Source organism: Pholcus phalangioides, unplaced genomic scaffold (genome assembly GCF_987345545.1).
Source record: "Pholcus phalangioides strain wild (caught in Gottingen) unplaced genomic scaffold, Ppha-v1.0 ptg000019l_1, whole genome shotgun sequence".
NCBI lineage: Eukaryota > Metazoa > Arthropoda > Arachnida > Araneae > Pholcidae > Pholcus > Pholcus phalangioides.
The window spans coordinates 23,250-50,121 of record NW_028301612.1 but is presented as its reverse complement, the minus strand read 5'-3'; the positions used below and the strand labels follow the sequence as shown (position 1 = coordinate 50,121).

At 37.8% G+C, this 26,872-nt stretch overlaps 1 protein-coding gene across 3 annotated transcripts; it reads left to right on the top strand.

Moving 5' to 3' along the window:
• Window positions 1-658: 658 nt before the first annotated feature.
• LOC149071059 (uncharacterized) lies at window positions 659-18,895 on the top strand. Of its 3 annotated transcripts, XR_016194712.1 has the most exons (8): window positions 3,892-4,200; window positions 6,030-6,096; window positions 7,606-7,672; window positions 9,174-9,240; window positions 9,491-9,558; window positions 10,763-10,816; window positions 10,909-11,013; window positions 15,400-15,486. XR_016194712.1 is itself a non-coding variant. In XM_089248238.1 (7 exons), exons 2-6 carry the CDS (start codon window positions 2,275-2,277, stop codon window positions 7,634-7,636), a joined length of 264 nt encoding a protein of 87 aa, XP_089104364.1. In that variant the 5' UTR covers window positions 659-726; window positions 2,239-2,274; the 3' UTR covers window positions 7,637-7,672; window positions 9,174-9,239. The 3 variants fall into 3 exon arrangements, 2 of the variants coding, with proteins under 2 accessions (XP_089104364.1, XP_089104362.1); XM_089248238.1 differs by lacking the exons at window positions 9,491-9,558; window positions 10,763-10,816; window positions 10,909-11,013; window positions 15,400-15,486 and adding exons at window positions 659-726; window positions 2,239-2,305; window positions 4,450-4,517 and having other exon boundaries at window positions 4,134-4,200; window positions 9,174-9,239; XM_089248236.1 differs by lacking the exon at window positions 10,909-11,013 and having other exon boundaries at window positions 15,400-18,895.
• The last annotated feature ends 7,977 nt before the right edge of the window (window positions 18,896-26,872 follow it).

The window sequence follows — 26,872 nt, the reverse complement described above, 5'->3', positions numbered from 1 at the left end:
ATCTAATTTGTGTTTTCAATCTTCCGTCAGTTCTATGTCATGGATTGGGGGAACCTAATTCTAATGCTCATTCCTGTTGTTTCCAGAGGAGAGAGTATGTTCATAATTTTTTTATTATTTCAATTACAAACTCATCCTTTGGTCTCAAACAATGCCATTCCTTTGAATGTCTTTGCTATTCTTGAATTTTGATTTTATGAACTAATTGTTCAGGTCTGTAGAAGTGATTAACGGCTGTGTAATGCATGTAATCATTTTTAAATTTTTGTTTGTTGCTTTCAAAAGAATGGATGTAAATAGTTTGAACTTTTTAATGATCTAATTTGTCTTTTCAATCTGCAGTCAGTTCTATGTCATCGATTGGGGGAAGTAATTCTAATGCTCATTCCTGTTGTTTCCAGAGGAGAGGGTATGTTCGTCATTTTTTTTATTATTTCAATTACAAACTCATCCTTTGGTCTCAAACAATGCCATTCCTTTGAATGTCGTTGATATTCTTTAATTTTGATTTTATGAACTAATTTTTCAGGTCTGTAGAAGTGATTAACGGCTGTGTAATGCATGTAATCATTTTTAAATTTTTGTTTGTTGCTTCCAAAAGAATGGAGGTAAATAGTTTGAACTTTTTAATGATCTAATTTGTGTTTTCAATCTGCAGTCAGTTCTATGTCATTGATTGGGGGAACTTAATTCTAATGCTCATTCCTGTTGTTTCCAGAGGAGAGGGTATGTTCATCACTTTTTTTATTATTTCAATTACAAACTCATCCTTTGGCTTTCAGATGCATTTTTGAGTTGCAATCTGTTAGCACTTCTTTTATTTCTACGGTAAATCGAACTAAAGCGTCTTCATACCTATATTTAGAAGTTCTAGAGGAAATCACTAAAGGGTGGTTCTAGGCTGAGTAGCCTATGCAGAAACAAGAAAAAAAATTATTTTTTTTAATGTTTTTATGCAAAATTTCAAACTACGAGCATACTGGACTGGATGATTCGCAGAGAAGAGAAACTCTTAATTTTTTTTAAAACGTGATCCGCACGCACTCCAAAGACATCCGTAAGATCTGTCCAGGAAATTTGTTAGTGTTAGTATACATCGAAGAACTTGGGATTTGAACCCAGACTTGCACAATCAGAGGATAGCCTACCTAACCACTAGACTGCCAGGCGACAATATTTTGCTCATTTCAGCTGTCTGGGAACACAGCAGCGAGTTTTCGGGGTTATTTTACTGGTGCGACTTATACGCTAGAGAGGCACCGAACTGTCTCGCATGGGTAATAATAATTAACTATAAGATAAAACCTCTCTGAAACCATGCAGTCGATCCGCTAATGACTCAAAGATTTGGGCATTTTTAAGTTCACGTCCTTATTCTGTAGTACTTCGCTTACTCTCTTAAATTTGTCATTTTTGGCAATGATAATGATTTGTTTTATTAATGCGTGAGTCTCACCCAGACACAACCCCGAGGACCTCATGATAAGTAGATCTGTTAACAATTTGCGAGAGTTAGTATGCAAATTGGTAGGCAGGAATTTTTAGCTGGTAGAGAGAGCCTCTCAGAAAAATCAGTGACAAAGGACCCCCCCCCCCCCCATGATACTGTTAAAATAGCTGAAGCTAACTTTAGAGAAATTGGACAAAATCTCATTCCAAAAACTGAGCTTTAACGTGATCTCTAGTTTGCAATATTATCAATTTTTCTGTATTTGTACCATCTTTTTGACAGATATCTTCAACTACACAATCAATCAATCCAGCCCTGTAAATAAGGAAACGGAATCCGTCATAACTAGGAATGGTCTTAAAATGGAAGAGACTGCTCACATATTGCATTATTGATACGTTTGAAGCAATTGCTAACTCTTATTTTTAAAATATCAAGTTAATTTTGCCCATGATTAACTACATCATCTTGTCTTTGAAAAAAATGTGATTATTAAATTGATTGAAGTGTATGATTGAATTTACTATTAAAGTTGCTGGTTGGTTTTGCAAACTATGTTACAAACTATGTTACAAACTCATCCTTTGGTCTCAAACAATGCCATTCCTTTGAATGTCTTTGATATTCTTGACTTTTGATTTTATGAACTGATTGTTCAGGTCTGTAGAAGTGATTAACGGCTGTGTAATGCATGTAATCATTTTTAAATTTTTGTTTGTTGCTTTCAAAAGAATGGATGTAAATAGTTTGAACTTTTTAATGATCTAATTTGTGTTTTCAATCTGCAGTCAGTTCTATGTCATCGATTGGGGGAAGTAATTCTAATGCTCATTCCTGTTGTTTCCAGAGGAGAGGGTATGTTCGTCATTTTTTTTATTATTTCAATTACAAACTCATCCTTTGGCTTTCAGATGCATTTTTGAGTTGCAATCTGTTAGCACTTCTTTTATTTCTACGGTAAATCGAACTAAAGCGTCTTCATACCTATATTTAGAAGTTCTAGAGGAAATCACTAAAGGGTGGTTCTAGGCTGAGTAGCCTATGCAGAAACAAGAAAAAATATATTTTTTTAAATGTTTTTATGCAAAATTTCAAACTACGAGCATACTGGACTGGATGATTCGCAGAGAAGAGAAACTCTTAATTTTTTTTAAAACGTGATCCGCACGCACTCCAAAGACATCCTTAAGATCTGTCCAGGAAATTTGTTAGTGTTAGTATACATCGAAGAACTTGGGATTTGAACCCAGACTTGCACAATCAGAGGATAGCCTACCTAACCACTAGACTGCCAGGCGACAATATTTTGCTCATTTCAGCTGTCTGGGAACACAGCAGCGAGTTTTCGGGGTTATTTTACTGGTGCGACTTATACGCTAGAGAGGCACCGAACTGTCTCGCATGGGTAATAATAATTAACTATAAGATAAAACCTCTCTGAAACTATGCAGTCGATCCGCTAATGACTCAAAGATTTGGGCATTTTTAAGTTCACGTCCTTATTCTGTAGTACTTGGCTTACTCTCTTAAATTTGTCATTTTTGGCAATGATAATGATTTGTTTTATTAATGCGTGAGTCTCACCCAGACACAACCCCGAGGACCTCATGATAAGTAGATCTGTTAACAATTTGCGAGAGTTAGTATGCAAATTGGTAGGCAGGAATTTTTAGCTGGTAGAGAGAGCCTCTCAGAAAAATCAGTGACAAAGGACCCCCCCCCCCCCCCATGATGCTGTTAAAATAGCTGAAGCTAACTTTAGAGAAATTGCACGAAATCTCATTCCAAAAACTGAGCTTTATCGTGATCTCTAGTTTGCAATATTATGAATTTTTCTGTATTTGTACCATCTTTTTGACAGATATCTTCAACTACACAATCAATCAATCCAGCCCTGTAAATAAGGAAACGGAATCCGTCATAACTAGGAATGTTCTTAAAATGGAAGAGACTGCTCACATATTGCATTATTGATACGTTTGAAGCAATTGCTAACTCTTATTTTTAAAATATCAAGTTAATTTTGCCCATGATTAACTACATCATCTTGTCTTTGAAACAAATGTGATTATTAAATTGATTGAAGTGTATGATTGAATTTACTATTAAAGTTGTTGGTTGGTTTTGCAAACTATGTTACAAACTATGTTACAAACTCATCCTTTGGTCTCAAACAATGCCATTCCTTTGAATGTCTTTGATATTCTTGAATTTTGATTTTATGAACTAATTGTTCAGGTCTGTAGAAGTGATTAATGGCTGTGTAATGCATGTAATCATTTTTAAATTTTTGTTTGTTGCTTTCAAAAGAATGGAGGTAAATAGTTTGAACTTTTTAATGATCTAATTTGTGTTTTCAATCTTCCGTCAGTTCTATGTCATGGATTGGGGGAACCTAATTCTAATGCTCATTCCTGTTGTTTCCAGAGGAGAGAGTATGTTCATAATTTTTTTATTATTTCAATTACAAACTCATCCTTTGGTCTCAAACAATGCCATTCCTTTGAATGTCTTTGCTATTCTTGAATTTTGATTTTATGAACTAATTGTTCAGGTCTGTAGAAGTGATTAACGGCTGTGTAATGCATGTAATCATTTTTAAATTTTTGTTTGTTGCTTTCAAAAGAATGGATGTAAATAGTTTGAACTTTTTAATGATCTAATTTGTCTTTTCAATCTGCAGTCAGTTCTATGTCATCGATTGGGGGAAGTAATTCTAATGCTCATTCCTGTTGTTTCCAGAGGAGAGGGTATGTTCGTCATTTTTTTTATTATTTCAATTACAAACTCATCCTTTGGTCTCAAACAATGCCATTCCTTTGAATGTCGTTGATATTCTTTAATTTTGATTTTATGAACTAATTTTTCAGGTCTGTAGAAGTGATTAACGGCTGTGTAATGCATGTAATCATTTTTAAATTTTTGTTTGTTGCTTCCAAAAGAATGGAGGTAAATAGTTTGAACTTTTTAATGATCTAATTTGTGTTTTCAATCTGCAGTCAGTTCTATGTCATTGATTGGGGGAACTTAATTCTAATGCTCATTCCTGTTGTTTCCAGAGGAGAGGGTATGTTCATCACTTTTTTTATTATTTCAATTACAAACTCATCCTTTGGCTTTCAGATGCATTTTTGAGTTGCAATCTGTTAGCACTTCTTTTATTTCTACGGTAAATCGAACTAAAGCGTCTTCATACCTATATTTAGAAGTTCTAGAGGAAATCACTAAAGGGTGGTTCTAGGCTGAGTAGCCTATGCAGAAACAAGAAAAAAAATTATTTTTTTTAATGTTTTTATGCAAAATTTCAAACTACGAGCATACTGGACTGGATGATTCGCAGAGAAGAGAAACTCTTAATTTTTTTTAAAACGTGATCCGCACGCACTCCAAAGACATCCGTAAGATCTGTCCAGGAAATTTGTTAGTGTTAGTATACATCGAAGAACTTGGGATTTGAACCCAGACTTGCACAATCAGAGGATAGCCTACCTAACCACTAGACTGCCAGGCGACAATATTTTGCTCATTTCAGCTGTCTGGGAACACAGCAGCGAGTTTTCGGGGTTATTTTACTGGTGCGACTTATACGCTAGAGAGGCACCGAACTGTCTCGCATGGGTAATAATAATTAACTATAAGATAAAACCTCTCTGAAACCATGCAGTCGATCCGCTAATGACTCAAAGATTTGGGCATTTTTAAGTTCACGTCCTTATTCTGTAGTACTTGGCTTACTCTCTTAAATTTGTCATTTTTGGCAATGATAATGATTTGTTTTATTAATGCGTGAGTCTCACCCAGACACAACCCCGAGGACCTCATGATAAGTAGATCTGTTAACAATTTGCGAGAGTTAGTATGCAAATTGGTAGGCAGGAATTTTTAGCTGGTAGAGAGAGCCTCTCAGAAAAATCAGTGACAAAGGACCCCCCCCCCCCCCATGATGCTGTTAAAATAGCTGAAGCTAACTTTAGAGAAATTGCACAAAATCTCATTCCAAAAACTGAGCTTTAACGTGATCTCTAGTTTGCAATATTATCAATTTTTCTGTATTTGTACCACCTTTTTGACAGATATCTTCAACTACACAATCAATCAATACAGCCCTGTAAATAAGGAAACGGAATCCATCATAACTAGGAATGGTCTTAAAATGGAAGAGACTGCTCACATATTGCATTATTGATACGTTTGAAGCAATTGCTAACTCTTATTTTTAAAATATCAAGTTAATTTTGCCCATGATTAACTACATCATCTTGTCTTTGAAACAAATGTGATTATTAAATTGATTGAAGTGTATGATTGAATTTACTATTAAAGTTGCTGGTTGGTTTTGCAAACTATGTTACAAACTATGTTACAAACTCATCCTTTGGTCTCAAACAATGCCATTCCTTTGAATGTCTTTGATATTCTTGAATTTTGATTTTATGAACTAATTGTTCAGGTCTGTAGAAGTGATTAACGGCTGTGTAATACATGTAATCATTTTTAAATTTTTGTTTGTTGCTTCCAAAAGAATGGATGTAAATAGTTTGAACTTTTTAATCATCTAATTTGTCTTTTCAATCTGCAGTCAGTTCTATGTCATCGATTGGGGGAAGTAATTCTAATGCTCATTCCTGTTGTTTCCAGAGGAGAGGGTATGTTCGTCATTTTTTTTATTATTTCAATTACAAACTCATCCTTTGGCTTTCAGATGCATTTTTGAGTTGCAATCTGTTAGCACTTCTTTTATTTCTACGGTAAATCGAACTAAAACGTCTTCATACCTATATTTAGAAGTTCTAGAGGAAATCACTAAAGGGTGGTTCTAGGCTGAGTAGCCTATGCAGAAACAAGAAAAAAAATATTTTTTTTAATGTTTTTATGCAAAATTTCAAACTACGAGCATACTGGACTGGATGATTCGCAGAGAAGAGAAACTCTTAATTTTTTTTAAAACGTGATCCGCACGCACTCCAAAGACATCCGTAAGATCTGTCCAGGAAATTTGTTAGTGTTAGTATACATCGAAGAACTTGGGATTTGAACCCAGACTTGCACAATCAGAGGATAGCCTACCTAACCACTAGACTGCCAGGCGACAATATTTTGCTCATTTCAGCTGTCTGGGAACACAGCAGCGAGTTTTCGGGGTTATTTTACTGGTGCGACTTATACGCTAGAGAGGCACCGAACTGTCTCGCATGGGTAATAATAATTAACTATAAGATAAAACCTCTCTGAAACCATGCAGTCGATCCGCTAATGACTCAAAGATTTGGGCATTTTTAAGTTCACGTCCTTATTCTGTAGTACTTGGCTTACTCTCTTAAATTTGTCATTTTTGGCAATGATAATGATTTGTTTTATTAATGCGTGAGTCTCACCCAGACACAACCCCGAGGACCTCATGATAAGTAGATCTGTTAACAATTTGCGAGAGTTAGTATGCAAATTGGTAGGCAGGAATTTTTAGCTGGTAGAGAGAGCCTCTCAGAAAAATCAGTGACAAAGGACCCCCCCCCCCCATGATACTGTTAAAATAGCTGAAGCTAACTTTAGAGAAATTGGACAAAATCTCATTCCAAAAACTGAGCTTTAACGTGATCTCTAGTTTGCAATATTATCAATTTTTCTGTATTTGTACCATCTTTTTGACAGATATCTTCAACTACACAATCAATCAATCCAGCCCTGTAAATAAGGAAACGGAATCCGTCATAACTAGGAATGGTCTTAAAATGGAAGAGACTGCTCACATATTGCATTATTGATACGTTTGAAGCAATTGCTAACTCTTATTTTTAAAATATCAAGTTAATTTTGCCCATGATTAACTACATCATCTTGTCTTTGAAAAAAATGTGATTATTAAATTGATTGAAGTGTATGATTGAATTTACTATTAAAGTTGCTGGTTGGTTTTGCAAACTATGTTACAAACTATGTTACAAACTCATCCTTTGGTCTCAAACAATGCCATTCCTTTGAATGTCTTTGATATTCTTGACTTTTGATTTTATGAACTGATTGTTCAGGTCTGTAGAAGTGATTAACGGCTGTGTAATGCATGTAATCATTTTTAAATTTTTGTTTGTTGCTTTCAAAAGAATGGATGTAAATAGTTTGAACTTTTTAATGATCTAATTTGTGTTTTCAATCTGCAGTCAGTTCTATGTCATCGATTGGGGGAAGTAATTCTAATGCTCATTCCTGTTGTTTCCAGAGGAGAGGGTATGTTCGTCATTTTTTTTATTATTTCAATTACAAACTCATCCTTTGGCTTTCAGATGCATTTTTGAGTTGCAATCTGTTAGCACTTCTTTTATTTCTACGGTAAATCGAACTAAAGCGTCTTCATACCTATATTTAGAAGTTCTAGAGGAAATCACTAAAGGGTGGTTCTAGGCTGAGTAGCCTATGCAGAAACAAGAAAAAAAATATTTTTTTAAATGTTTTTATGCAAAATTTCAAACTACGAGCATACTGGACTGGATGATTCGCAGAGAAGAGAAACTCTTAATTTTTTTTAAAACGTGATCCGCACGCACTCCAAAGACATCCGTAAGATCTGTCCAGGAAATTTGTTAGTGTTAGTATACATCGAAGAACTTGGGATTTGAACCCAGACTTGCACAATCAGAGGATAGCCTACCTAACCACTAGACTGCCAGGCGACAATATTTTGCTCATTTCAGCTGTCTGGGAACACAGCAGCAAGTTTTCGGGGTTATTTTACTGGTGCGACTTATACGCTAGAGAGGCACCGAACTGTCTCGCATGGGTAATAATAATTAACTATAAGATAAAACCTCTCTGAAACCATGCAGTCGATCCGCTAATGACTCAAAGATTTGGGCATTTTTAAGTTCACGTCCTTATTCTGTAGTACTTGGCTTACTCTCTTAAATTTGTCATTTTTGGCAATGATAATGATTTGTTTTATTAATGCGTGAGTCTCACCCAGACACAACCCCGAGGACCTCATGATAAGTAGATCTGTTAACAATTTGCGAGAGTTAGTATGCAAATTGGTAGGCAGGAATTTTTAGCTGGTAGAGAGAGCCTCTCAGAAAAATCAGTGACAAAGGACCCCCCCCCCCCCCCCATGATGCTGTTAAAATAGCTGAAGCTAACTTTAGAGAAATTGCACAAAATCTCATTCCAAAAACTGAGCTTTAACGTGATCTCTAGTTTGCAATATTATCAATTTTTCTGTATTTGTACCACCTTTTTGACAGATATCTTCAACTACACAATCCATCAATACAGCCCTGTAAATAAGGAAACGGAATCCATCATAACTAGGAATGGTCTTAAAATGGAAGAGACTGCTCACATATTGCATTATTGATACGTTTGAAGCAATTGCTAACTCTTATTTTTAAAATATCAAGTTAATTTTGCCCATGATTAACTACATCATCTTGTCTGTGAAACAAATGTGATTATTAAATTGATTGAAGTGTATGATTGAATTTACTATTAAAGTTGCTGGTTGGTTTTGCAAACTATGTTACAAACTCATCCTTTGGTCTCAAACAATGCCATTCCTTTGAATGTCTTTGATATTCTTGAATTTTGATTTTATGAACTAATTGTTCAGGTCTGTAGAAGTGATTAACGGCTGTGTAATACATGTAATCATTTTTAAATTTTTGTTTGTTGCTTCCAAAAGAATGGATGTAAATAGTTTGAACTTTTTAATCATCTAATTTGTGTTTTCAATCTGCAGTCAGTTCTATGTCATCGATTGGGGGAAGTAATTCTAATGATCATTCCTGTTGTTTCCAGAGGAGAGGGTATGTTCGTCATTTTTTTTTATTATTTCAATTACAAACTAATCCTTTGGTCTCAAACAATGCCATTCCTTTGAATGTCTTTGATATTCTTGAATTTTGATTTTATGAACTAATTGTTCAGGTTTGTAGAAGTGATTAACGGCTGTGTAATGCATGTAATCATTTTTAAATTTTTGTTTGTTGCTTCCAAAAGAATGGAGGTAAATAGTTTGAACTTTTTAATGATCTAATTTGTGTTTTCAATCTGCAGTCAGTTCTATGTCATTGATTGGGGGAACTTAATTCTAATGCTCATTCCTGTTGTTTCCAGAGGAGAGGGTATGTTCATCACTTTTTTTATTATTTCAATTACAAACTCATCCTTTGGTCTCAAACATTGCCATTCCTTTGAATGTCTTTGCTATTCTTGAATTTTGATTTTATGAACTAATTTTTCAGGTCTGTAGAAGTGATAACGGCTGTGTAATGCATGTAATCATTTTTAAATTTTTGTTTGTTGCTTCCAAAAGAATGGAGGTAAATAGTTTGAACTTTTGTCATTTGGTCATGGCTGGCTATCATTTCCATTCTGCGAGCAAATTTCACACATGTTAGATGATGTCATTAATTTTACATTTTTAAGTATCTTTTCCCCTTTACCTAATATTCATGGGGGAATATTACAGGAATATTCATGTCAATTTTCAGACATTCTGACAATCGCTCTTTTTTTACAGTGTTTTGAAATCAGAACCTTAGTTATAACCACCCGTCTGTGACGTCGGGGGCGGGGGTGCTGTGGGTGCTCAAGCACCCATAGTAATTTGTGGCATGAATCCGAGCAGCCACAGAATTGATTAAAAAATTAAAATTTCCGATATGCAACTAAAGACGAGCACCCACAGTTTAGAAACACTTCCGACGCTCCTGCCACCCTGTATATCATAAATCATCGTTAGTTAATCTGCATTATTTATGTTTCATTAAATACATTATATTCACCTAATTTTCATTATAGTTTTGCAAAATAGCTTCCTAATTAAGCATACTGGAAGCAACTGGAGAAAACATCTTTATATTATACGATTAACATTAAAAGAATTTTCAAACACACAATGTAATCCATTGAGTAAAGCAAAAAATAATTAAATTGCAAAAGTTGGTTTTTGTTAAAATATAAGAAATATTTATTGATTTAATTTATATGGGAATAGTGTTAATTGCATTAATAAACAACTTATTTTAATGTAATAATAATTGTCAGAAGTTTGAATGATTTTTTCAGAAATTTTATTGTTTATTGTTTTTAATGTTAATACTATTTAAAACAAAAAAAAACTGGTTTAAACCAAAAAAACCCAGATTTTTGGTTATTTAAAAAAAAGCGATGTTTTTTTTTTACCAACCCTGCTGTGTAGTCTACTTATAAACTTGTTACCGTTTTCATCTAATGTTAATCATGTAATAAATTGTAGTCAGTTACCCGCATGGTCTTGCTGTGTTTTGATTTTCTCCCCCGTTACTTTTCTTTCACTTGACACAGTCACTATAGGAGGCCCTGGAACCACTGAATCGAGAACTGTCTTTAAACTTTTGAGTAAGTTTTTTTTTTTAATTTTTTGTTAGCTGCTTCCAAAAGAATGGAGGCGAATTGTTAGAACTTTTCAATGATATAATTTGTGTTTTCAGTAATTGAAATTGAGTAACTGGGTCGAGGATGTTATTTCTAGCCAGTTCCATGTCATCGATTGTGGTACCTAATTCTGATGCTTATGCCTATTGTTTCCAAAGAAGGTGTGTTCATTACTTTTAATATTATTTTAATTTAAGAATTGTGTTTCGGGCGGGGATCACAAAGGTGTATAGTGAATGGTTGAAGTAGATATTCATGTCTGTCCTTCCAGCTATTATGCAGATAATAAAAGTTTCTTATTTTCAATTTGAATGTTTTGAACAGAATTTTATACCAAAAGAAAAATTCTATTGTTGTAAAAATACCCATTCAATTTTCCAAAGGATTTTCATGGAACAAATACAGTAAAGTCCTTTTTTTGAAGACACTCTCGAGACAAAAAAATCGACGGCAAAAGAGGGGGTTTCTGTTGAAACCATAATTATACAGTAATGTCAATAACTGAACTTGTTCTTTGTTTGCAAATAAACGGAATTCTGACAATATAAAATGTGTTTTAACATGAAAATTTATAATTATTACAAAGATACAAAATTAAAATTACAAAAGAACTATTACACAGTCTATATAATACTTAATTTACATCTTTTGGAAAAACTGATCAATCTGTGTTTTGCTGGGTCAATCTATGTTTTGCTTTCCAATTCTTTCTAACTTTGCCCCCATGCTACCCATGGGCCAGCTGTTGACTCCCCCTGGTATATATTATTTGCCAAAAATTGCCATAATTTTTGGAAATTTTTACTCCATTCTTCGCACACTTCATCATTGTCATCAGCATATTCACCGCACAAATTCTTAAATGCAACTTCGGGATGTGCACAAAAACAATCCAACCAACCAACCAACCAACCAACCATTTGAAGCTGATGAGCCTGAGTTCTTCTCGAGATTTTTATTGTTGAATCGGGTCGGAAATAGGTAAATTCTTGTGTTTTTTTTTTGCTGAAGCAAACCAATCGTATAGACTACACAACTAAGACTCGACAAAATTCATATAATTGATTTTAATTGAGGAGGAAATCATCTATATAATACCAAATAATACATATGTAGTAGATTGCAATTAATGATTCTGCCAAAGCAGAAATTATATCGTGTTTAAGATTATTTGGGGGTGTATGGGGACCATTTATAGGTTTATTAATCTTTAATTTGCTTAGTAATAGGATTCAAGAAGTAGAGTAGTCATTGAAAAATTTTGCTTGGTGGAAAAAAAAAATTTGTATTTATTACTTTACTACTTCATGGTCTTGATGGTATCTAACATTCATCATTTAAAATTATGGTGCACATTTTGGGTATAAGTGAAACAACAGCAGTTTAACAAAGCAGTTGGATACATAGGCCTTTTCTAAATTTGGTGATTCTGATGATATCCAATAGCATTCAATTGTCTTCTGTATTTTTCGGGCATGCAGAAGCATATACAATGTTTCCAATTATCAGCAAAGAGCTAGAAATGAAAGTCTTTGTCAAAAAATATTACATTGGCATAGAACAGTAAAATGTAAACAAATCCCTTTATAAAAACGATGGACAATGCAGTAAACCGGTTCACCTTAACTTATTTACGTCAGACCTTGTAATTTACACATTCTGCACTGTGCTTTTTAAAGTGGTCTCGAAGGATCATCATTCTTGAAAAACTTACACGACGTCATAATTTGCTGTGTGCATTGTTGAAGAAAGTTGACAGACTGGACTGTGGAAGACTCCAAAAAAAAAAAAAAAAATGTAATTTATATTGTGAGGAGAGACAGAAAAGGTTTATCTGTGGTTGCTGGTACACTGTTTTGGCCAAAAATTGTTTTTGCAACCAAGTCATTTCTGTCATTTTGCTTTGGCTTGAATCAATCTTACAGGAGACTGAATAGTGCTATAAAAAATTAATTTTACAATTAAAAAAAAATAGGCATAGCATGATAATTTATTTTTTATGCTATGATTATGTTGTGTAAGGGGTACCCTCCCCCGTCCTTCTTCTTAGCCCTGCCGATTTTGAATTTATTATTTAATTCTAGTCACCACCTTTTCCTAAAATATGGGAATATTTATCTTCACTCCAAATCAGAGAAGTTGGCTAAATTAGTAAAGTTATCTAAAGTTTCTTTTCTCCTCCGAGGTTTGATTAGTTACAGTTTCTTTGGAAATTTATTTATCAACACAAATTTTTTAAAAATATTTCATATAGACGTTAGTCTATAGGCGAAAATCAACATTTTTTCCTCAAAAACGTTTTAAACATCCTCCCTTCTCCCATTCCTTAAAATTCCATTATTAATGGATGAAATTTTCTCATCATATTTATACATCGCTGCGGCCTATACGATGTCCTTTTTTTTCTCTGAAACTAGTGAAAATAGCATCTGTAGATTACACAAAGGAAAATATGTTTGTTTTGTTTAATTCTTATTTAAGATTCACATCGAGGTAACAGAAAAACAGCTAGAAATTACTAATTTTAAGATGCTGAAAAAATCTTATAACTTGAAAACTAATAATGTATCGAAAATAAAATTGAAAGTTTCACTAGGATCACACCAGATTTTCTTCACCATCAAACTTGTATTGAATTTTTCGACCTCTCCTGAAAGGTGGTTGGCGTGTCTTGTCAAGTAATCCCAATTCTTGATGATGAAATTTTTCTGTGTTAATTTGTGATTGTGACCTTCCATCTTGAAAGATTGAAAGATCATTGGCTGACCACTCCAAAGCAGGGCTGTCACAAAATATCCTCTTGAAAGTGTTACCCCCACTCCCCGTTTAGGAATTTGAAGTATCAACAGTAACGAAATTATTCTCTCACCGATACTTAACACTTATTTTGGCATTTAAACAGCGGCCAATAGCCCACCCTCATGAAAGTCATAAAAAATGAGGCACTACAATCGATTTTTGATTCTGACCACCAACATAGCTGTATCAGGCTTTCTATTGTTTTGTTCTAAAGCGATAGTTATCAACCTACCCCACTCTTGAAGGAAAGGCTGTTTTGTCGACTATGGCATAGCCCTAAATGTGATCAGTTCCGAAAAAATACTTCCATCTATTTTCATACAAAGCTGAGCTTAACCTTTAACTGTTCTACATCTCTCCTTTGAATAATAATAAGAGACCAACTAATCTGCTCTTGAAAAATCTTGCATTTCTTTCAGATGTTCACAAAATGCTGTGCACGAAAGGGCCAAATTGTAGGAATGGGGGAAACGAAGAGGCGTCAAATCTTTTATTTAAAAAAAAAGTAACGTGGAAAAAATAAACGAATAAAATATTGTCTTTATCATGGTTATAAAAATATTTCAATTACCAGGTTTTTAATATTTATTTAGATAGATTGAATAATTAAAATTCAATATCAATTCAAATTACCAATAAAATTATTTTCTGCAACTTTATTTATAATTATGATGAATTTCAAGAAGATTGATATCCGGCGAAATGACTATTCGTCCCACCCCCAATCCATATATTTGTTTCATATGCCTATTTCTAATGAGATGTGAAGGAGAGTGTGCTCAGTCATTCAATTGGTATTTAAAATATTTATACTGTACATGAATAAAAAAGGAAATGGAATCTGTCATAAGTAAGAATGGTAGAGACTAATAGTATATTGTCTTACTAATACAGTGAAGTAATTACTGAGTCTTTTTTTCTTTAAATATCAAAATAATTTTGACCATGATTAATTAAATTATCTTGTCTCTGAAACAGATGCATGATTGAATGAGATTAACAGATCATTATATTGATAAAAGTGTATAGATAGGCGATTGAACTTACTATTAAAGTTGCTCCTTGTTTTGTACACCCACACATTTTACAAACTCTCCTTTGGTCCTGAACAATGTCATTCCTTTGAATGTCTTTGCCATTCATGAATTTTGATTTTACGAACTAACTGCTCAGGTCTGTAGAAGTAATTGCAGACTGTGTAATGCATGTGATCATTTTTAAATTTTTGTGAGTGGCTTTGCTTCCAAAAGAATGAAGGTAAATAGTTTTAACTTCTCAATGATTTTCTAATTTGTGTTTTCAATCTCTAGTCAGTTTCATGTCATCGATTGTGGCACCTAATTCTGCTCACTCCTATTGTTTACGAATGCAAAATGACTTTTACATGAATGACTTTTACTACTTTTCACCCAGTGTGTGTGATGACTAAATTTCAAGGAAATTTGTTATTGAAATTTTCACAGTATCATTTGAAAGCTATTTTTTTTATGACGGTGTGTTCATCACTTTTAATATTATTTTAACTTGACAAATGTGTTTTGATGTTTCAGGAAAGGGGGGATCACAGAGGTTATGTATAGCAAATGGTGGGGGGGGGGGGGGGTGTCCACTTCTACCGTTCTTCCTACTATGCCAATAATAAAACTTTTGGAACGGGGTGATCGCCTCTTTGCAATTTAATGTTCTGTGCAGTATATCTTAATATGAACTATATCAGCAGATGAACTAATTTCTTTTCATCTTTTTAGGAAGAAGAGTGTTGGACGTATCTCTTGGTTTTACTATCTTCTACAATTTTTTCTCTGCTACTTCAAACAGAACCCTTATTGGGACTGAGGATGAAGGTTGAAATCTCAGCTGGCTGAAGTGTGTTGCTCATGTAAGTTGGCAACAATGTGCGAGTTCCTCATCTAAGTTTTCTGCAATTTCTGTGTTACCCATCTTAGTTGATTGCAGTTATTTGAATTGCTCATCTCAGTTATCTCCAATGTATGAGATCTTCATCTCAAGTTTTCTGCAATTTGTGTGTTACCCATCTTAGTTGATTGCAGTTATTTGAATTGCTCATCTCAGTTGGCTACAATGTGTGAGATTTTTATCTTAAGTTTTCTGCAATTTGTGTGTTACCCATCTTAGTTGATTGCAGTTATTTGAATTGCTCATCTCAGTTGGCTACAATGTGTGAGATTTTTATCTTAAGTTTTCTGCAATTTGTGTGTTACCCATCTTAGCTGGCTGCAATTACTCCAGTTGCTCAGCTCAGTTGGCTACAATGTGTGAGATTTTCATCTTAAGTTTTCTGCAATTTGTGTGTTACCCATCTTAGCTGGCTGCAATTACTCCAGTTGCTCAGTTGGCTGCAGTGTGTATGTTATGCTATGAATTTTTCTGGTTTATGTTTCTGTGAAGTTATGAGACTTTGCATTAAGTGAATACTCATTCAATTGAACTCAACAATGCAGCAAATAGTTAGCTAAGATGTGATTTCAGGTAAGTCTTGCTTAATACTTTGTTGGTTGAAAACTGATGGTTTGTTCCCAAATAAATTTTTTAGCTTTCATTTTGTATTTTTTCAAGTGAATACAGACTGTAAATCAACTGTCTGGCCAATTTTGCTGTGTATGAGTTAAGTATGCTTCATGAACATAATTGATTATTTTTCTTTTGGAGCATTTTTTCACATAATTGCAAAAACATTTTCACCCCCTACATGATAAATGTATTTTTCATTACTTTTTCAGCTCCAGTGATAACTTAATGCAATATAAGTACTTGGATATAATCAATTTTAACGAAAGATAATCATAAAGCAATAATTCATAATTTTATATATTCACTCTTTTTCAAAAAATATATATATATATCGATTACCAAATCTTTCAAAAATTGCAGTGCATTCTTTTAGACTTGAACATGATTGTTTGTAGCTATTCAGGATTTTTTTGATTTGCTATTTGTTCTATGCTGTTGTGGAGGGTCCATTATTTCGAAGTTGTCTAGCTTCTCTTTTTCATGAGTTTCATACCAAGTTTCTAGTAATGCTTTGAGTTTTTTTTAAAACATAAAGTTAGTTTGTGTTGTTTTTCACAGGATTAGTTTCTTTTTGTTTAGTCTTTTTTTCTCTTTCATCATGAAAATTGTGGTTTTTTTTGGCTTATTTTGTCTTGTATCTTATCTATCATTTGTTGGTTTTTTGAGGTTCTTTTCATATTGTTTCTGAGATTGAGAAAAAAAAATTCTGAATGGCTTTCAAACAATTATGACAAAATGAACCATATCATATACAGGCATAGCTGCCAAGTCTCCCGAATTTTTCGGGAATCTCCCGAATTTTATCTTCATCGCTCGATCTCCCGAAAAGTTCTTAAATCTCCCGAATTTTTACGAAAATCACAAAAATCCCTAATTGTCCCTAAAAATTCCCTACTTCATTAATAAAAATCCCCCGCTTATGAAAACAATCCCTAAGGAATTTCTTGTGGGGCATGAAGCCTCCTTTTTTCCCCTTTCGAAATGACGTCACACGTTGTAATGGGGAAATTCCCTTTTTAAGGAAGTTTTACAAACCCTCTGATGGTAACAAGAAAGTTGTTTGTCTTATCGTGCAGGGAAATGGCTTAGCAGCCAATAGTCCTGGATAATAATTGAAGATTATAGTGACGCGCATATGGTCAAAATTTCTTTTGTTGAAGTTACGTACGTGCGATATAACAAAGCATGAATAATGATAAGCAAAAACATATTTAATCAATTTTAAAGATACTTATTCCGATGAATTTCCTTTCATCAAACGTTCCAGAAGAGGGCCGACTTTTCCTTTTTGTACAAGTTGTGTTACGGACATAAACATCGGTCATGGAAAGACTGCCATCATCAGTCGTGAAGTGAAAAAAAACCATCAAGCAAGCGTCACAAAAAGTCAGTGTTCTTCAAAAATTGACGGTGTTTTCCTTCATCTTCCGATGATTTTGGGGTCAATCGCGCAGAATGTTTGGTCACAGCGTTTCTGATTGAACACAATATTTATTTTTACATCATTGAAGTTTTGGCCTCCAATTTCACTTGTTTTTTGCGTAGGAATTTTATTCCCAAGGGTTTAACTTCCATGTGTGTAAAATCCCTATTTTAATTTGACTTCAGTTTTTGAGTAGGGATTTTATTCCCTACGCTTTAACTTTTATGTTTGGAAAATCCCTATTTTATTTGGAAAAATCCCTATAGGGAGTGGTTTTAGCATAAAATACGAGTTTGCGCGAAAATCTCCCGAATTTTCATTTTCAAAAGTTGGCAGCTATGTACAGGTCTCCCAGTTGTCCTAATTTTTTTGAAATGTTCTACTTTCTAGATTTTATCCTACTTTTTTTACCAAAATTTGTGTAATTGATTTTTATTGAGGAGGGAATCATTGATATATATTGCCAAATATTATAAATGTTGTAGATTGCAAGTAATAATTCTGTTAAAGTAGAAATTATATAGTTTTTAAGGTTATTTCGGGGGGGGGGGGGGCGGATGTATTATGTGTGTGGATTATTTTGTTTATAAATTTTTCTTTTACTTAGTTTGATGTTCAACAAGTAAAATAGGCATTAAAAACTTGAGTGAGAATAAGAACATAAACAGCTATTTGTTGTAATACAGAAAGGCAAAGAATTATACAAATAATAATAAAGTTCCTCAAATAAATATTAAAAATATGTACATACATACATGCAAGGAAGAAAAAAAAAGGCAGAACTTCCATACCTGAGCAAGTATTTTGGATTGAAACGATCTCTTGAATTTATTATGTAAGGTTTGAGATTGAAATTATTTGCACACACATTTAATTTTAAAAGTTAGAAATAATTAAAATGTGAATGATCAATTTGACGGTTGAAAAAAACTGTTTAAACATGGACGTTTTAATTTTGCAAGTGTGAAATGATTAAAGTATGAGTGTTTTATTTCAGTTATAGATCTTTAAAATTATTTCACCTGGGACATTTTAATTTTAAAAAAGTAAAATTATTCAAACACGAATGTTTTGATTTTGAAAGTTGAAATTAATTATTTTATCATTATTTAGAATTATGAAATGTTTCATTCTAGTTATTTTAACATTTAATTTGAGTTTAATATATTAATCTGAAATGTTGAAGAAAATAAAGCAGATTGGTTCAAACCAATTTTTATAATTTAGTGCAATTTCCATGATTCATCGCCTTAACATTACAAACAAAATTTCCTCCTTGATTCTTATTTGGATTGATTAATTTTTCATACCATTATTATTTGTTTACAACTTTAATTAAATATTTGTTAAATTATACGTTCTTAATAAAACATCAAAATTTTTTTAAACAAGCATGATGCATATTTTTCCAATCATTTTATTTACTGTGTATTTAAGATCAGTTCGTATGTGTATTTGGTTATGTAATGGTTAGTTTGCATCTGACTTTTCTCTTTATGTTCAGTTTCATCTTGCTGCAGCAGTGAAATAAAACACAATAACTGCCCTAATTTTTATCTTAAGGTTCCGACGAAAGGTTGTCCGGGTTGAAAGCCCTTTATTTTTCCCGTATGCTCTCGACCTGCAGAGTTGTTTATCCCTTTACAACCGACCCGGGCTACGCGAACCGCAGACCCCGGGCTCCCGCCTTGCAAAATCAGTTGAACGCTGGGAGTCCGACGTCCGTGGTTCGCGTGCCCCGGGCCGGGGACCCTGGACTTTTTTTTAACCTTTTTTTTAACCTTTTTTTTAACCTTTTTTTTAACCTTTTTTTTAACCTTTTTTTTAACCTTTTTTTTAACCTTTTTTTTAACCTTTTTTTTAACCTTTTTTTTAACCTTTTTTTTAACCTTTTTTTTAACCTTTTTTTTAACCTTTTTTTTAACCTTTTTTTTAACCTTTTTTTTAACCTTTTTTTTAACCTTTTTTTTAACCTTTTTTTTAACCTTTTTTTTAACCTTTTTTTTAACCTTTTTTTTAACCTTTTTTTTAACCTTTTTTTTAACCTTTTTTTTAACCTTTTTTTTAACCTTTTTTTTAACCTTTTTTTTAACCTTTTTTTTAACCTTTTTTTTAACCTTTTTTTTAACCTTTTTTTTAACCTTTTTTTTAACCTTTTTTTTAACCTTTTTTTTAACCTTTTTTTTAACCTTTTTTTTAACCTTTTTTTTAACCTTTTTTTTAACCTTTTTTTTAACCTTTTTTTTAACCTTTTTTTTAACCTTTTTTTTAACCTTTTTTTTAACCTTTTTTTTAACCTTTTTTTTAACCTTTTTTTTAACCTTTGCGCCAATGATTTTTATTCATTTTTTCCGATTTTAATCACCTTTCCTCCTGCGTAAATTCATATCCATTATTTCTTCTAACTCATCGATATCTCTACTTTCCATCGTTTCCGCCCATACGCTCAATCGATTACCTTCTGCATTTTTATCGATTTCCCACTTTGCGCTGAAGTTTCCTGAGTTTCTCGTCTTCCGCACCGTAAATTCATATCGATTATTTGTAAAAGCTCATCGATATCTCCAATTTGAATCGGTTCCGCAACATCAACCTATTACCTTCTACCGCATTGTATCGATTATTCGGGGGTTTCACAGATTTTTTTTCTTCTCCACTAGAAATCTATTAATCTGCTCACGTATAAACCACAGCGCCATCTATCTGTAACACCGGTATCTTGTATATAATGACGTACTCAGAGCAGTCTCTAGCACCGACGCCCTCTACCGGAACCACCATAATCCACCACAATCCCGATGGGCGGATGGAGCAACTGGTCTGGTTCTATGGCGTCAGAAAGCAAACAGAAACCACCACACACCCGTAACGAACGCATTCCCCATCGCCTAACGTCGTCTCCAAGCCATTTCCCCGTACTAGCAGCGCCCTCTGCCGGGACTAGGAGGTGTCCCGTTAGCGTTCGTAGCGCCACCTATCGGCGGGAAGGCGAACTACTACCGATGCATCGGTCGGAATCGATTTACCATCGATTAAACGGCGTCCTGAAGCCGTTTTCTCTATACCATCGCCCTCTAGCGGGACTTTGAGCTGTCCGAGACAACTGCCGTTGCCACGGTAGATCGGGCTATCGCGCATGCGCTGTCTGAAACGAAGAATTCGTGGAAAATACCAAAAATTTAGCGGGAAATTCCAATATTTTCCAGGAAATTTTTGGAATCGGGTCTCCGGAAGGTATAAATAGGAGCGTCCTCGACCGTCATTCGGGTTTGTAAGCACCTCCTGATGATAGGAGGCTTAACCCAGGCTGAGGGGAGCTGCTCTCGCCAACCCTATAAAGACTGGGTCTTAGTTGCTCCGCGCACTAATGGCGGATCATATGGAGCAACTGACCTTGGTCTCCAACGAAAAAACAGCCTATAAAGACTGGACCTTAGTTCCCCTGGACAATGGAGCAACTGGTCTGGTTCTATGGCGTCAGAAAGCAAACAGAAACCACCACACACCCGTAACGAACGCATTCCCCATCGCCTAACGTCGTCTCCAAGCCATTTCCCCGTACTAGCAGCGCCCTCTGCCGGGACTAGGAGGTGTCCCGTTAGCGTTCGTAGCGCCACCTATCGGCGGGAAGGCGAACTACTACCGATGCATCGGTCGGAATCGATTTACCATCGATTAAACGGCGTCCTGAAGCCGTTTTCTCTATACCATCGCCCTCTAGCGGGACTTTGAGCTGTCCGAGACAACTGCCGTTGCCACGGTAGATCGGGCTATCGCGCATGCGCTGTCTGAAACGAAGAATTCGTGGAAAATACCAAAAATTTAGCGGGAAATTCCAATATTTTCCAGGAAATTTTTGGAATCGGGTCTCCGGAAGGTATAAATAGGAGCGTCCTCGACCGTCATTCGGGTTTGTAAGCACCTCCTGATGATAGGAGGCTTAACCCAGGCTGAGGGGAGCTGCTCTCGCCAACCCTATAAAGACTGGGTCTTAGTTGCTCCGCGCACTAATGGCGGATCATATGGAGCAACTGACCTTGGTCTCCAACGAAAAAACAGCCTATAAAGACTGGACCTTAGTTCCCCTGGACAATGGAGCAACTGGTCTGGTTCTATGGCGTCAGAAAGCAAACAGAAACCACCACACACCCGTAACGAACGCATTCCCCATCGCCTAACGTCGTCTCCAAGCCATTTCCCCGTACTAGCAGCGCCCTCTGCCGGGACTAGGAGGTGTCCCGTTAGCGTTCGTAGCGCCACCTATCGGCGGGAAGGCGAACTACTACCGATGCATCGGTCGGAATCGATTTACCATCGATTAAACGGCGTCCTGAAGCCGTTTTCTCTATACCATCGCCCTCTAGCGGGACTTTGAGCTGTCCGAGACAACTGCCGTTGCCACGGTAGATCGGGCTATCGCGCATGCGCTGTCTGAAACGAAGAATTCGTGGAAAATACCAAAAATTTAGCGGGAAATTCCAATATTTTCCAGGAAATTTTTGGAATCGGGTCTCCGGAAGGTATAAATAGGAGCGTCCTCGACCGTCATTCGGGTTTGTAAGCACCTCCTGATGATAGGAGGCTTAACCCAGGCTGAGGGGAGCTGCTCTCGCCAACCCTATAAAGACTGGGTCTTAGTTGCTCCGCGCACTAATGGCGGATCATATGGAGCAACTGACCTTGGTCTCCAACGAAAAAACAGCCTATAAAGACTGGACCTTAGTTCCCCTGGACAATGGAGCAACTGGTCTGGTTCTATGGCGTCAGAAAGCAAACAGAAACCACCACACACCCGTAACGAACGCATTCCCCATCGCCTAACGTCGTCTCCAAGCCATTTCCCCGTACTAGCAGCGCCCTCTGCCGGGACTAGGAGGTGTCCCGTTAGCGTTCGTAGCGCCACCTATCGGCGGGAAGGCGAACTACTACCGATGCATCGGTCGGAATCGATTTACCATCGATTAAACGGCGTCCTGAAGCCGTTTTCTCTATACCATCGCCCTCTAGCGGGACTTTGAGCTGTCCGAGACAACTGCCGTTGCCACGGTAGATCGGGCTATCGCGCATGCGCTGTCTGAAACGAAGAATTCGTGGAAAATACCAAAAATTTAGCGGGAAATTCCAATATTTTCCAGGAAATTTTTGGAATCGGGTCTCCGGAAGGTATAAATAGGAGCGTCCTCGACCGTCATTCGGGTTTGTAAGCACCTCCTGATGATAGGAGGCTTAACCCAGGCTGAGGGGAGCTGCTCTCGCCAACCCTATAAAGACTGGGTCTTAGTTGCTCCGCGCACTAATGGCGGATCATATGGAGCAACTGACCTTGGTCTCCAACGAAAAAACAGCCTATAAAGACTGGACCTTAGTTCCCCTGGACAATGGAGCAACTGGTCTGGTTCTATGGCGTCAGAAAGCAAACAGAAACCACCACACACCCGTAACGAACGCATTCCCCATCGCCTAACGTCGTCTCCAAGCCATTTCCCCGTACTAGCAGCGCCCTCTGCCGGGACTAGGAGGTGTCCCGTTAGCGTTCGTAGCGCCACCTATCGGCGGGAAGGCGAACTACTACCGATGCATCGGTCGGAATCGATTTACCATCGATTAAACGGCGTCCTGAAGCCGTTTTCTCTATACCATCGCCCTCTAGCGGGACTTTGAGCTGTCCGAGACAACTGCCGTTGCCACGGTAGATCGGGCTATCGCGCATGCGCTGTCTGAAACGAAGAATTCGTGGAAAATACCAAAAATTTAGCGGGAAATTCCAATATTTTCCAGGAAATTTTTGGAATCGGGTCTCCGGAAGGTATAAATAGGAGCGTCCTCGACCGTCATTCGGGTTTGTAAGCACCTCCTGATGATAGGAGGCTTAACCCAGGCTGAGGGGAGCTGCTCTCGCCAACCCTATAAAGACTGGGTCTTAGTTGCTCCGCGCACTAATGGCGGATCATATGGAGCAACTGACCTTGGTCTCCAACGAAAAAACAGCCTATAAAGACTGGACCTTAGTTCCCCTGGACAATGGAGCAACTGGTCTGGTTCTATGGCGTCAGAAAGCAAACAGAAACCACCACACACCCGTAACGAACGCATTCCCCATCGCCTAACGTCGTCTCCAAGCCATTTCCCCGTACTAGCAGCGCCCTCTGCCGGGACTAGGAGGTGTCCCGTTAGCGTTCGTAGCGCCACCTATCGGCGGGAAGGCGAACTACTACCGATGCATCGGTCGGAATCGATTTACCATCGATTAAACGGCGTCCTGAAGCCGTTTTCTCTATACCATCGCCCTCTAGCGGGACTTTGAGCTGTCCGAGACAACTGCCGTTGCCACGGTAGATCGGGCTATCGCGCATGCGCTGTCTGAAACGAAGAATTCGTGGAAAATACCAAAAATTTAGCGGGAAATTCCAATATTTTCCAGGAAATTTTTGGAATCGGGTCTCCGGAAGGTATAAATAGGAGCGTCCTCGACCGTCATTCGGGTTTGTAAGCACCTCCTGATGATAGGAGGCTTAACCCAGGCTGAGGGGAGCTGCTCTCGCCAACCCTATAAAGACTGGGTCTTAGTTGCTCCGCGCACTAATGGCGGATCATATGGAGCAACTGACCTTGGTCTCCAACGAAAAAACAGCCTATAAAGACTGGACCTTAGTTCCCCTGGACAATGGAGCAACTGGTCTGGTTCTATGGCGTCAGAAAGCAAACAGAAACCACCACACACCCGTAACGAACGCATTCCCCATCGCCTAACGTCGTCTCCAAGCCATTTCCCCGTACTAGCAGCGCCCTCTGCCGGGACTAGGAGGTGTCCCGTTAGCGTTCGTAGCGCCACCTATCGGCGGGAAGGCGAACTACTACCGATGCATCGGTCGGAATCGATTTACCATCGATTAAACGGCGTCCTGAAGCCGTTTTCTCTATACCATCGCCCTCTAGCGGGACTTTGAGCTGTCCGAGACAACTGCCGTTGCCACGGTAGATCGGGCTATCGCGCATGCGCTGTCTGAAACGAAGAATTCGTGGAAAATACCAAAAATTTAGCGGGAAATTCCAATATTTTCCAGGAAATTTTTGGAATCGGGTCTCCGGAAGGTATAAATAGGAGCGTCCTCGACCGTCATTCGGGTTTGTAAGCACCTCCTGATGATAGGAGGCTTAACCCAGGCTGAGGGGAGCTGCTCTCGCCAACCCTATAAAGACTGGGTCTTAGTTGCTCCGCGCACTAATGGCGGATCATATGGAGCAACTGACCTTGGTCTCCAACGAAAAAACAGCCTATAAAGACTGGACCTTAGTTCCCCTGGACAATGGAGCAACTGGTCTGGTTCTATGGCGTCAGAAAGCAAACAGAAACCACCACACACCCGTAACGAACGCATTCCCCATCGCCTAACGTCGTCTCCAAGCCATTTCCCCGTACTAGCAGCGCCCTCTGCCGGGACTAGGAGGTGTCCCGTTAGCGTTCGTAGCGCCACCTATCGGCGGGAAGGCGAACTACTACCGATGCATCGGTCGGAATCGATTTACCATCGATTAAACGGCGTCCTGAAGCCGTTTTCTCTATACCATCGCCCTCTAGCGGGACTTTGAGCTGTCCGAGACAACTGCCGTTGCCACGGTAGATCGGGCTATCGCGCATGCGCTGTCTGAAACGAAGAATTCGTGGAAAATACCAAAAATTTAGCGGGAAATTCCAATATTTTCCAGGAAATTTTTGGAATCGGGTCTCCGGAAGGTATAAATAGGAGCGTCCTCGACCGTCATTCGGGTTTGTAAGCACCTCCTGATGATAGGAGGCTTAACCCAGGCTGAGGGGAGCTGCTCTCGCCAACCCTATAAAGACTGGGTCTTAGTTGCTCCGCGCACTAATGGCGGATCATATGGAGCAACTGACCTTGGTCTCCAACGAAAAAACAGCCTATAAAGACTGGACCTTAGTTCCCCTGGACAATGGAGCAACTGGTCTGGTTCTATGGCGTCAGAAAGCAAACAGAAACCACCACACACCCGTAACGAACGCATTCCCCATCGCCTAACGTCGTCTCCAAGCCATTTCCCCGTACTAGCAGCGCCCTCTGCCGGGACTAGGAGGTGTCCCGTTAGCGTTCGTAGCGCCACCTATCGGCGGGAAGGCGAACTACTACCGATGCATCGGTCGGAATCGATTTACCATCGATTAAACGGCGTCCTGAAGCCGTTTTCTCTATACCATCGCCCTCTAGCGGGACTTTGAGCTGTCCGAGACAACTGCCGTTGCCACGGTAGATCGGGCTATCGCGCATGCGCTGTCTGAAACGAAGAATTCGTGGAAAATACCAAAAATTTAGCGGGAAATTCCAATATTTTCCAGGAAATTTTTGGAATCGGGTCTCCGGAAGGTATAAATAGGAGCGTCCTCGACCGTCATTCGGGTTTGTAAGCACCTCCTGATGATAGGAGGCTTAACCCAGGCTGAGGGGAGCTGCTCTCGCCAACCCTATAAAGACTGGGTCTTAGTTGCTCCGCGCACTAATGGCGGATCATATGGAGCAACTGACCTTGGTCTCCAACGAAAAAACAGCCTATAAAGACTGGACCTTAGTTCCCCTGGACAATGGAGCAACTGGTCTGGTTCTATGGCGTCAGAAAGCAAACAGAAACCACCACACACCCGTAACGAACGCATTCCCCATCGCCTAACGTCGTCTCCAAGCCATTTCCCCGTACTAGCAGCGCCCTCTGCCGGGACTAGGAGGTGTCCCGTTAGCGTTCGTAGCGCCACCTATCGGCGGGAAGGCGAACTACTACCGATGCATCGGTCGGAATCGATTTACCATCGATTAAACGGCGTCCTGAAGCCGTTTTCTCTATACCATCGCCCTCTAGCGGGACTTTGAGCTGTCCGAGACAACTGCCGTTGCCACGGTAGATCGGGCTATCGCGCATGCGCTGTCTGAAACGAAGAATTCGTGGAAAATACCAAAAATTTAGCGGGAAATTCCAATATTTTCCAGGAAATTTTTGGAATCGGGTCTCCGGAAGGTATAAATAGGAGCGTCCTCGACCGTCATTCGGGTTTGTAAGCACCTCCTGATGATAGGAGGCTTAACCCAGGCTGAGGGGAGCTGCTCTCGCCAACCCTATAAAGACTGGGTCTTAGTTGCTCCGCGCACTAATGGCGGATCATATGGAGCAACTGACCTTGGTCTCCAACGAAAAAACAGCCTATAAAGACTGGACCTTAGTTCCCCTGGACAATGGAGCAACTGGTCTGGTTCTATGGCGTC